Here is a 12,740-nt window from a genome sequence, read left to right on the forward strand (position 1 = left end):
GACATCGGCGCTTAAGTTGGCAAGGTTGGAAGAATGGATCCAGGGTTTAGAGGCGGAGTTGTCTAGGTTAAACGAGCAAGTCGTTATCTTGAGGGCCGAGGAGACTCGACGGCAGTCACAGCCATCTGCATCTCATACTTCTGCCGATCCCGGTGTGTCGCAGGAGTTATATGAGATATGGGTCCATGTCGAGGCTCAACTTGACGTGTACAAATCTCTGAAGGCTACCGGGAAAGTTTTCGAAGTGGAGCTTGAGGTCGTCCATGTCAAGGCACGTGCAGCCCGTGAAGCTTGTGGTTACGACCCTCTTACGCCTAGCGGGGATGAGGATGCCGACGCCGCAGATAGGCTTGCCTCTGATCCTTGGTATGATGATGAATACACCGATGGGGATGATGTGGCGTGAAACTGTTGCACTTAGTTTTTTTTTTGCTTTGCTATTTTTGTGAAGGCGTCCTCGAGCCCTTTGTAAAAAGTATTGTAATCCGATAATTGAAATGGAACACTTCCCTTTTTGCTATGTATTTCTGGATTCCCGTTCTCTTTTCCTGTCCTTATTTTTTGCTATGTGGGGAAGCCTCTAATTTTTCGGTTGTTTGTATATGTTTGATATTGGTTGAGTCAAACATAGACTGACTTGAGGTCGAGTATCAATTAGCTCGGATGAGATCGAGGTTTGATGAGGTCGAAAATCAAATAATTCGAGCGAGGTCGAATGTAAAGTATTTCGAGCGAGGTCGAACGCAAGGTAATTCGAGCGAGGTCGGACGCAAGGTAATTCGAGCGGGTCGAACACAAGGTAATTCGAGCGAGGTCGAATGTAAAGCAATTCGAGCGAGGTCGAATGTAAAATGTAAAGTGACTTGGTGGAGTGCAAAGATGTTGCTTTATTTCATTCATTGGAGAATATTACATGTTTCTGTTTGTTCCATACATATATTGGAGAAGTTCCAGTGTACCTAGTCCCTTCATCGTTTGGCTTGGAGAGGTAGTGACAATTTTTGCAATTAAAAGGAGATGTTCCAATGATAGAAATGTAATGATATATCTAAAACTAAAAAATTTAAAAATGCTTTAATTAGATAAAGTCTTTTTATCTTTTTTAAACTCCGCCTTTTCACATATAATTAAATGAAAGAAGTACTTTAAATTAAAATTGCTTCGAAATATTTTGACCTATCAAAAAACTTAGAAATAAATGTTCCAAAATAAAAGCCAAGGGCAGAAATGGAAAGAGCCACTCACATAACGAATCATTTTTCTTACCTTCTACTAATATTCTAACCCGAGAAGGGACACTTTAGGGCAAAATTTACATTTATATGATGATCTAAATCTCGTTTACAACATTTATATGACATCATTTTAAGTTTGTTTATAAGAAAATCCTTTCTATACTCAAATACTATTTTGAATCATTCTATTTTTAATGAGCTGTTAATTACGATAAAAAATATATATATCTAAGATGAAAAAATTTAAAAATACTACTATACTATCAAAAGTGTTTCTATTTCTTTAATAGCATGTATTGCCAAGCTTGTTTTTGGCTAAAAATATTTTTTTCTAAAATTAAGATATTTGATATAGCTTATATAAGGAAAAAATGCCTTTGAGATGAAGTAAATTTAGAAATAATTTTTGAAAAGCAAAAAAAAAAAAAAGATTTTCCCAAAAAAAAAAATCTTTTGAGAAAAATATATTTAAACATTTTTTTTTTAAAAAAAAAGCTAATTACTGCTAAGAAATATTATTCAAATTGATTAATCAAATACAAACTACTTTTTACTAATAATATTTTTTTGAAAAAGCATTTTTGAAAAATTTTCTTTTCAAAATTAGTTGATTTTAAAAGTTTGACCAAACATGTTATAAGATGCAGGAGGTGAGGCTGAGATGGTTCGGGCATGTTAAGATGAGAAGTATAGAAGCCTTAGTTAGAAGGTGCGAGCGGTTAGCCTTGGCATGCAGCAAGAAGGGTAGAGGTAGGCCTAAGAAGTCTTGGGAAGAGGTTATTAGGCGGGACGTGACACAGCTGGAGCTGACTGAGAACATGGCCTTAGACAGGAGGGTGTGGAGGTCAAAAATTAGGGTAGAAGGTTCGTAGGTAGTCGAGTGTTTCTCTTTTATCTTACTTAGTTCGCTAGCATTATGGTTAATATGATATTTTTTATTCATAGATGACTATTACTACCTAAAATTTGAGTGCATTCTTGAATTCAATCTTATTTCATCGTGCAATTACCTTTTCTTTTCGGTCGTTCTCTAGCCTAGGGTCTATCGAAAACAGTCTCTCTAATCTTACGGGAAAGGAGTAAGGATGCATACATCTTACCTTCTCCAAACCTCTAGGAAAATATTGGGTTTGCTGTTGTGGTGGTGACCAAACAAGTTATAAGTATGGCTTGCTGAGTTTAGTTTTTTAGTAATCCTCCGGTCCATAATAAGTGGCCAATTTATTTTTTTATTTTGGTCCAAAATAAGTGTCCATTTATATAATCAAGAAAATATTCAATTTGATTTTTCAAAATTACCCTTATGTACGTATCCATAAAATGTCATTTATTCCTCAGAAGAAAAGTAAGTGCTATTATAGCTATGCTGCAATATTTAATTAAAGATAATTTAATCACACTAACTATTTTTGCTTAGAATTTAGTATTTTCTTAATGGGCATGTCTAAAACAAACTGGTCACTAATTATGCCCAAAGCAAACGGGTCACTAGCTCTGGTTTTGCTAAGATGTGGATTTATAATTTTCATTTGTGATTAATAAAAGCCTTTAATTAAAAGAAAGAAGAAAAAGTGTTTCTATTTTTTCCATCTCGATATACTCACATAAAATAAGATAGGAAGAAATATTGTAATTAAAATTGCTGGAAATGACGGTTTCAAAAATGTCAAGGGCATAAATGGAAAGAGACCTTCCATATAACGAATAATTTTTTTACCTTCTACATTTTGCTAAGTAATATTCTAACCAGAGAAGGGGTACTTTGGGAAATATACAATAGATGAGCGAATTGGGGCAAAATTATAGAAACTAAAAACCTCTTCCATCTTTTCTTTTTCACCCTCATATTTTTTCTTTTCACTTTATACCCCCAAACATTTTCCTTTTTTTCCATATTCCCTCTCCTCAGTATTTCTAACCTAACCCTAAAAAAGAACCTACATAAAAAGTTCGGACTGTAACAAAGAATAATAGTTAGCAGCTTCATCTTCAAACTCCCATAATAAACCATCAGATATAGCAAACGGAAAATCACCACCATATGTTTCATTTTCTTCAGCAAACGTTAAATCTACACCGTTGGTTCCATCTCCACTGGGAATACCTAGTTCATCATCAGAAGCTTCTAGAAGGTGTCTAATAACACTACTTCTGTCATCTTCTACTTCATCTTCTTTAGAAGAAATATCCGACCCGACAGAAACCGGGTCGGCCTCAAACCCGTCATTTGGGAGAAGTTCTTGTTGAAGGGTGGCGAATAGGTCGGACCCAGAAACCGGGTCGGATTCAAACCCGTATTCTTCCTCTTCAAGAATGGAGAGGATATCATTATAAGATGATTTATGGCGCTTTGTATTATTACCTTCACATAAATTTTCTTGTATTTCTTGGGATTCTTCTTCTCTTGAACGTTTAATTGGTTGAGTCGACTCAGCCATTTTTTAAAAAAATGTAAAACTGAGAGACTTTGAAAAAGCAATGAAAATGGAGAAATTAAGAGAGAGAAAGGTGAAGGGATGAGGAGAGAGAAGGGGGTATGGAAGGGATTATATAGAGGGAAGGAAATAAGTGTAGTGACGGTCAAAATGGGTGAAATGAGAGAAAAGTGACCATATTTTAATAATATTTTACTTTGTTTTAATTATTCAAAGGTGATGAGATAGATATTCAGATTTCTGACAGATAGAAAATACTTTATTTTTATTTTTTGAGAAAAATAAAATATTGGCAGGACCAAGAAAAGTGGGGGCCAGCGGTAGACTATTGCAATATATAATCAACTGATTCAATTGAATTAAACTTTTTCTTAATACATTTTTTTGGCGTCCCGCGCTACACCCAACACAATTGAAATTTACATCATTTAAGACATACTATAAGAGGAGAGAAGTCAAGATTTAAAATTTATAATTTTGAAATTGTTATGAAACTTATAGTTCGTATTAGTTATTAAATTTTGTAATTAAATATTTATATAAATTTAATATTTAAGTAAATATAACTGGTTTCTGTCAAATCCGCACCTATTCGAAACCTAAAAGTGAAATCTCTAAAAATTTACCGGCATCTAATACTAATATTTTACTAAATTAATAAATACATATAATACACATAAACATTTATGTGAACATTTTTGCTTTTCAAATTTAAATTACATAAACTTTGACTAATATTTTAAAATATATTTTTCATAAACACATTAATATGAAGAAATATCACTTATAATATTTTTTATACTATGTTGTTATTCCTATTTGTTGGAATTATCTTTTCTTTTGCAGTCATTCTCTAGCTGAGGGTCTATCGGAAATAGTCTCTCTGTCCTTTCAGGGGTAGAGGTCTGCGTACATCTTATCCTCCACAGACCCCAGTTGTAGGAAATTACTGAATTTGTTGTAATTGTAATATTTTTTATACTATTTTCTAATATTTGATTTAACTATGATAAATTAATGTATTTTGCCGTAAACATTCTATGCAGGTAAATTACGATGACAATGAAAGGATATGGAGAGAGTTGGGTGTTTGTAAGGATGCCTAACAAAAGCAAAGAGTGATAGAAAAAGTTAAAAGAGTTGGCTTTTGTGAGCAATAACCTCACGAGTATTGCCTAGTGGCTATAGTTGTTGCCTGCTTCTTTTTTAGCATTAAAGAATTCGACAAATTGTTGAACCCAATTTGTCTTTTTCTCCTATTATATATTACTTCATCCGGTTTATTTTCAGCATGCCCATTAAAAAAATACTAAATTCTATATAAAAATATCTACTATGACTAAACTATCCCTAATTAAATATTTAATGTGAGGAGTAAGAAAACTTTGTAGGGATATGTACATAGAGATTATTTTGTAAAAAATGAAATTAAATTCTTTCGTGATTACATAATTAGATACTTATTTTGAACCAAAATAAAAAAGTAAATTGATCACTTAGAGAATATCTCTTTAAAAATACATTTAGGTATTTTATAAATCACCTTTGATTAAAAGATTCCTACGGCACGTACGCGACACAAAGTACATCAAAGAGACAAGTACAGCGAGTTAAAAGGTTTTAAGGTGTCCATGGATTTAAAAATCGATTAAATCGATTATATTGTATCGTATCGCATCGATTTTTAGATTTTTTAATAAAATCATATATTTCTATATAAATTTATAACCGTATTAATAATTATGATAAGTTTTTTATTTTATAAAAATAAATCTGAAAAATACAGAACTGTATCGAATAAATTTACATGTGAAAAAATATATTTATATATTAAGTTTAAAAATAATAAAGTATTAAATTTTTCCTTGGGTTTTGGATTTATAAAAACGGTTACAAGCCAATAAGTTATTAAACTTAAAATCCTAACTCTCAATCATATTATGTTACTCCTACTCAAACTAAATTATTTTCGGCTTATTCTCTAGCAAGACAAAAAATATTCTAGCGATGATAGGAACAAACTACAATGTATTTAATATGTTTCCTTTTGTATGATTTAGATTTATTTTTTAAAATATTTAATCTTCTATAGACTTTATTCTTGAGTCCCTGATTGGTTATTATATTTTTACTCGTGTGATTTATATTTTCTATGTCTTTACTTGGTTTCTTTTACGTTGCTGTAGAATAGTTAATGGATCTACACTCTGTCCATCTTTCATCACCTTTTAAGAAATATTAATGTCTAGAAAGTTTTGCTAAGTCCTATAAAAGTATGTATGTTATTGTATTCTATTTTTACTAGTGACTTGTATATGATACTTAAAAAAATATCGAAAATTAACTGAATCGTACTAATACTTAAGAGAAATTGATATAATTGGGACGGTTTCGAAAAATCTTATTTTGATTATAGATAATAGAATAATTAAAAATTAGTATGATGCAAATTTTATAAAATAACTAACCGAATCTAACCATTGACACCTGTAGGTTTAATGAAGAGTTCATCTTCGTTTTGCTTTAAGTATTCTATTATAGAATATTTTCTCTTTTATTTGGTTATTAGCTTCCAATAAAACCTAAAATATCTCTTAAAAAAAAGAAGAAGAAAGAAATACTATGTCAAAATTATTATAATTCATTGAATACATAATTTAAAAAATAAATTTAACACTAAAAATCTAATTAAACTAATAAAATTAAAATAATGAATTCGCCTCTTTGCGACATGCATGACAATTGACTTAAACTCAGCATGCCAACTAAAAGTAAAGTAAAAAACTGTCGTTGGAAAAAGAAAGAAATAAATACAGAAAATAGACAATAATAGTTAATTTGGCCAAGCTGCAAAAATTAATTTATTTTGAGAAGTATTTTTTTAAAAAAATATTTTTCTTAAAAGTATTTTTGGTGAGAAACAGTTTGTGTTTGACTAATTAGTTTGAAAAATACTTTTAAGCAGCAATTAGTATTTTGGTCAAAATTTAAAAAACGGCTTCTAAGTATATTTTTCTCAAAAGTGCTTTTCAAAAAAGTGTTTTTGAATAGAAACTACTTTTTTCTGTTTCTGCTTCTCTTTTAAAACACTTTTTTCTTCTAAAAACTTAGTCAAACACCTCAATTTTTAATAAAAAGTGTTTTTGGCCAAAAATAAACTTCGAGCAAGCTATAAGACCGGTTAAAAAGCCAGTCCCCGACAGAAGATATGGAATCAATCAATACATAATCTTTGATTTTTATCTTTTGTGTTCTCGTGTTCCAAGGTAAATAAAAAAAGAAACATAAAGACTTCACCAATCTCCATATGTACAAAAGTACAAGAGCCTACGAGTCTTTTATTGCAGTAGCATCTTTCCTTTGCTATTATTCAATTAGAGGCAGCTCTCTCTACAATGTAATTCACGTTTAGGAAAATATCGTATCCTGGGCGGTCTAAGGGTAAGGCAGACGAAGTCATTACCTTAAGAAACCTCCAAAAATAAGGGTGGGCATTGGTCGGAATGTTATCGATTCGATATATCGATTATTGGTTTATAAATATGCTAAATTAATAATCGAACCGATAAGATATTAGTTATCGGTTATCGATCATTATCAATTCAGTTATCGGTTTACCCGATAAGGATAAAATATACCCAAAATTTTCATATTTTTATTGTAAAAATCATGATCATAATTCATAGTGTTAAGAGAAAGAAATTGAATTTCTGGTCTTAAGAAAAGAGGGATTAAATTTTAAACTTTAGAAAAGAAAAAAATTTCTTTGCATTTGAAAATCCCAATGAATGATCTCAATTTTCAAAGTTATAAGTTAGTAGGAGTAAGGAATAAGACATTCAACGATCTAATCTTACTAACTATCTCATTGCTGGCGGGCGAACATAACTCACAGGAAAATAATAAAATCTTAATCTTGTAAATACTAAAGAATCAGTGCGACAAAAGGAATAAATAGAAAAATTAAAAATCTAAACAATTAAATCGTTAAAGTTTAAAATTAAAAATCTTAACCAAGGAATTAAGATGAGAAATTCAGAAAGGTTTAAAACTTACTCTAAGGATTAAGGTCTGAAGATGAAGAGTAACTGTCGAGAGAATTGAGAGGATGAAGCAATAAGGTGGATTTATATACTTAGGGGTCGTTTGGTATGAGGTATAAGAAGGTATAGTGCTGGTATAAAAATTTAATACTACCTTAATACTTCGTTTGGTTAGCAAACTAGGTATAAGTTATTCCAGGATTAAAATTAACACCGGGATAACTTATACCTTATAGAGGGTGGGGTAATTAGCACCGGTATAACTTATACAATCTTCTTACAAATCATGCAATTGTCATATTTAATACAACATACCAAACAATGGATAAAACACAATCCCAACATAACTAATCTCAGCATAACTTATCCCGGCATAAGCCGTATTCAAACCAAACGACCCCTTAGTGGATAAAATTATAATTTTGTTAAAGCTTATTGAATTATCGGTTAAACCTTAATAAAATGAAATTTTTACCTCCTATAGCAAAGGTTAACACCTTATATATTTAAATACCATTTAAAAAAAATATATTCTATAGATACCTTTTAATGTTTATAGCAAAATATCTAATTTTGGTTACCTCCTACCTCTAAGCCACTAAATACGCTATTTAGTTACACTATTTTCTTTCTCTCTCTACTTTGATACATGTCATTCTCTTCCCCAATTTCCTGAAAACACGATGCTCAATCTCAAAATTCCTCTCACCCACATCACCTACCATTAGCCACAAACGGTGATTTTGCCTGGTTTACCACGAAGACTTCTCTAACTTTTCTCCTCAATTTTGTGCAACCCAAAATTTGGTCAATCCCTCTATGCTTCACGGGTCTTTCATCTGGAGAGGACTATATGTTGATGAAGGAGTTTTAGGTAGACAACAACAATATAGTTCTCATGCAATACAAATACGTGCGATGGACATTGTATAAGTTACATACCACTTACAAAAAGACATGTAGTGTTCATGGTTTTTGCTCGACTGCGGATTCGCTGGAAATTAGAGTTTGTTCTTAAACAAAGACGACGGAGTTTGGGGCTGAGCAACTTGATTTTCTGTTAATATATTTCAATGTATTTTCAATATATAACGCTGTATTTTCATGTATTTCATTGTATTCACTGTCTTTTTTTTTCATTGTATTTCAATGTATCTCGTTGTATTCCATGTATTTTATTGTATCCACTTTCTCGCTATATGCCATGAATGTATTCATATATTTTTTTAATTAGTATAATTTATGTATTCAGATGTATTATATAATTTCTCTGAAGATTGTTATATTTTTGGGGTATTTTTCGGTTGAGAATCTTTTTTATAACTGGAAATACAAAATTTGTGTGTTATAATTGAGTTTGTTGAGTTATATTAGAGTCTATTATGTTAATTGATTCACTTTCCGTTTAAAACCAGTGTAACCCCCTGTTTCACGCTGTGAAGACAATCGAATAAAGTCGAATACAATAATCTGTCCAGCTGTAATCCCATGTTTCACGCCATGAATACAGTCGAATACACTTGAATACAACAACTAATTAGCTGGACTTCCCTTATTTACGCCTATTTTTGCTATTGTATTCATGAATATAGTAGCTTAAATACATCTTATAACAACAGAAAACGTATCTACAATCCGTAATATAGCAAATGGTATCTATAGATAGCTAATTACTACTAAAAGATAGTGCTTTATGAAATTTCTCTAATAAAATTGGGCAAACCGAAACCCGAACCAATAACCCAATGGTCAAATAATATTAAACTGTTATCGAACTATTTGCCCAACAACCCGATATCAATAACCCAATAGCATTTATCGGTTCGGGCTATTGGTTATACCCGATATATGCCCATCCTACCCCCAAATATTAAGGGCCCCAATTTTAAGTACTATGTGTCATGTATATTTTATGTAATTATTATTAATAAAATATTTTAAAAGTTTTAAATAAAGTTATATAGTTGAATGATAATTAATAACGGTAAATTTCTCTCTCATTTATTAAAATATGAGTGCTATCAAATCTAAATTTTTTCTCCTCTGTGTACACTCATATATATTATTTTATGTTTCTAATGATATTACTTTCTAATTTTAACTCAGTTTCTCTGAATTGACTATTTCTTTTCACCATAGTTTATTGATTCATCCATTAGAAAGTAATTATTTTTTGTTCATCTTTTTAAGAGAAATCTCCAAATGTAATGGGGCACACTATGGGTGTTCATAAAAACCTGAAAAATCGAACCAAGCCAATCAAAAAAATCGATACCTTTTGGTTTGGTTTGGTTTTGATTTTGAATTTTAAAAATCGATCAAATTTGGTTTTGGTTTTGGTTTTGATAAAAAAATAACCGAAAAAACCGAACCAAATCGACTATGTGTGTGTGTGTGTATGTATATTTTTGTACTAAATTTCTAAAATTTTATGGTATATGTTAATCGTTTGTACTTTTAGTACGATTCTTTGCCTTTACATTCTAGTTTGATTGGTAGTTTTCTTTTGCTAAGTATAAGAATCCATTTCATGTAAAAAATAATCTATTTTTAATTGAGTCCTTAAATTATTCATCACTATGATTCAATTATTACTAATATATCTTGGTAAATGATATATTTCTCAAAGGGCAATTGATTTGATAGTGTTACATTGAAAATGTAATCGCCGGAATATGTGTTTGGTAGTGTATGCCTCATATTTAAGAAAAAGCCGATAAATAACCAAAAACCCGACATAAACCGATCATCGATAAAAACCAACCTAATTGATTTGGTTTGGTTCTAATATTCAAAAACCAACTTATTTGGTTTGGTTTCTTTTTAGGGAAAAATCGATCCAAATCGAACCGTGAACACCCCTAGGGCACACGGTTCGAAAGTCGACATATTATCGTCGTGCCCCCTGTACCTTATTTCACTTAATTAATATCATATTTGATAGAGTTCCAAATTGTGACGTGTACCTAATTCACACTAATTCACACATCACGTATTATACAATTATCACTAGGCCAAAGTCCTAGGAGTTTGTTTTGTATCTCATTATTATATAGATTTTGCAAAAAAAGAATTAAGCACCTTTTAATATGTTTTGGCTTTAGGCTATAAAATCTGTTGAGCCGTCCCTACCTAATATAAGTATTAGTTGCTGCTTTTACGACTCAACCTCAAAACTAATTCTATTATTGCCCCAAAAATTTCCTTTATTATTCAACTAGGTTTACAAAGAAAAAACGAGTGGTGAGGGTTCCATATGGAGGATCATGATAATAGTTTGTTTTGTAGAGTCAACTTGTTTTGCCGACGTACGTGGATCTAGAAACCAGGCTGCAGCCAGAATCATCGAGGTAATAGACAAAAATAGGAGAAAATTTGATTTTGATATTTTTAGTTTATAGAGAAATAGACTTCAAAAGTACTGGGAAGAAATGAATAGGGACGTAACTTTAGTTTACTATGAACATAACATGTCCTTATTTATTTATTTATTTATTTATTTATTTATTTATTATAGCATTAACTATTAAGTAATGTCTTGATTTCCTTATTCATAATTTTGATATTTAAAAGTATTTTTTGGAAAAATTAATCAAACATAAATTACTATTCAAAAGTATTTTTCAAATTATAGGCAAACATAAATTATTTCTTTTAAAAAATACCTTTTTAAAAAAAATACTTTTGGAAAAAATATTTTTTCTAAGTAAGCTGATTTTTTTAACTTGGCAAAATATGCTATGAATCTTGAGGGTTCCATATGGATAGAAGCAGATTGAGGATTCAAACTTTATGATTTTATTGACTGATTATATTTTTAAAATTAAGGATTCATATACACTATTTATTATAGTTTTAATAGATATTTACATATAAATTCATACATCACAATCAAAAATTATGGACTCAGTTGAAGTCGGTAACCGAAGGCTATGGAGGGTCATGATGATATTTTGTTTTGTGGAGTCTATTTTCTTCGCCGACGTACGTGGATCTAGAAACCAGCCTGCAGGCTGAATCATTGAGGTAAACGACAAAATGGGAGATAGATTGATTTTAATTTTGATATTTTATTTTTTAAAGAGATATTAAAAAGGAAGAAAGAAATGTATGCATTTTTTTCATTCAATATTTCAAATGCCGAAGCCAAAATTTTCATTAAAAAATATCAAAATATGTAAAAATAACATACAAAAAAAATTAAAAAGAATTAACATATAATAATATATATATAATTATTTTTACCGACCTACACTTTATTTTTTCCGTAACAGATACCCTTTACAAAAGGTGGCTCCGTATCGGTTAATTTGGACTACAGTAAAATTCATTGGAAAAAAAAGCGTTTTTAATTAAGTAATATCACTTATCAAACTCAAAATTATGATTAAAGATATAAAATATATACTATTTATCCCAGTATAAACTACTCCATGACGTTAAGAACTATGCGTTGAAAACCCGAGTCTGCCAACCTGTTGGGGTGGTGGGGGATAATGAGGTAAAGTTAATTAGACAGTTGTAGCAGGTATATAATAGGACCCTCTTCTCATCTTGTCATCTTTACTTGACATGATATATTCATATGAAAATTTCTAATTTATTTTGTTACATATAATTGTTTTACATGTTTACAAAATGTTTGAAATGGCCTACTACTTATTTTATGTGTTTTAAAAAAAAAAACTGAAAAGGTCTAGAATACGTAATTAAAGTTTTTATTGTCAATTTTCATTTATACGTCACTTTTCTTAATTTATAGTAAGATTTTCATGATTAAAATCTAAGTGGGCTTTTCAACATAAGAATTGTGAAATTTTGAAAGAAGTAAAAAAAAATAAAAATCAAGTGATAGTATTTAAAAATTGGAGTTGTGTTTGGACATGAATACAATTTGGAATTATTTTTAAATTTTTGTGAGTGATTTGAAGTGAAAATTTTGAAAAATAACTTTTTATTTTTAAATTTTTTTAAAATTTCAAAAAATTCTAAAATTCAACCTCAAGTGAAATTTAAAATTTTCACGG

At 30.3% G+C, this 12,740-nt stretch overlaps 1 protein-coding gene across 1 annotated transcript; it reads right to left on the reverse strand.

The window, feature by feature from the left end:
• Nucleotides 1-2,901: 2,901 nt before the first annotated feature.
• Nucleotides 2,902-3,764, reverse strand: LOC107805036 (uncharacterized). Its single transcript, XM_016629012.2, has one exon. It carries the CDS (start codon nt 3,671-3,673, stop codon nt 3,173-3,175), a length of 501 nt encoding a protein of 166 aa, XP_016484498.1. The 5' UTR covers nt 3,674-3,764; the 3' UTR covers nt 2,902-3,172.
• Nucleotides 3,765-12,740: the final 8,976 nt, after the last annotated feature.

The sequence above is a fragment of the Nicotiana tabacum genome, chromosome 20, assembly GCF_000715075.1.
Source record: "Nicotiana tabacum cultivar K326 chromosome 20, ASM71507v2, whole genome shotgun sequence".
Taxonomy (NCBI): domain Eukaryota; kingdom Viridiplantae; phylum Streptophyta; class Magnoliopsida; order Solanales; family Solanaceae; genus Nicotiana; species Nicotiana tabacum.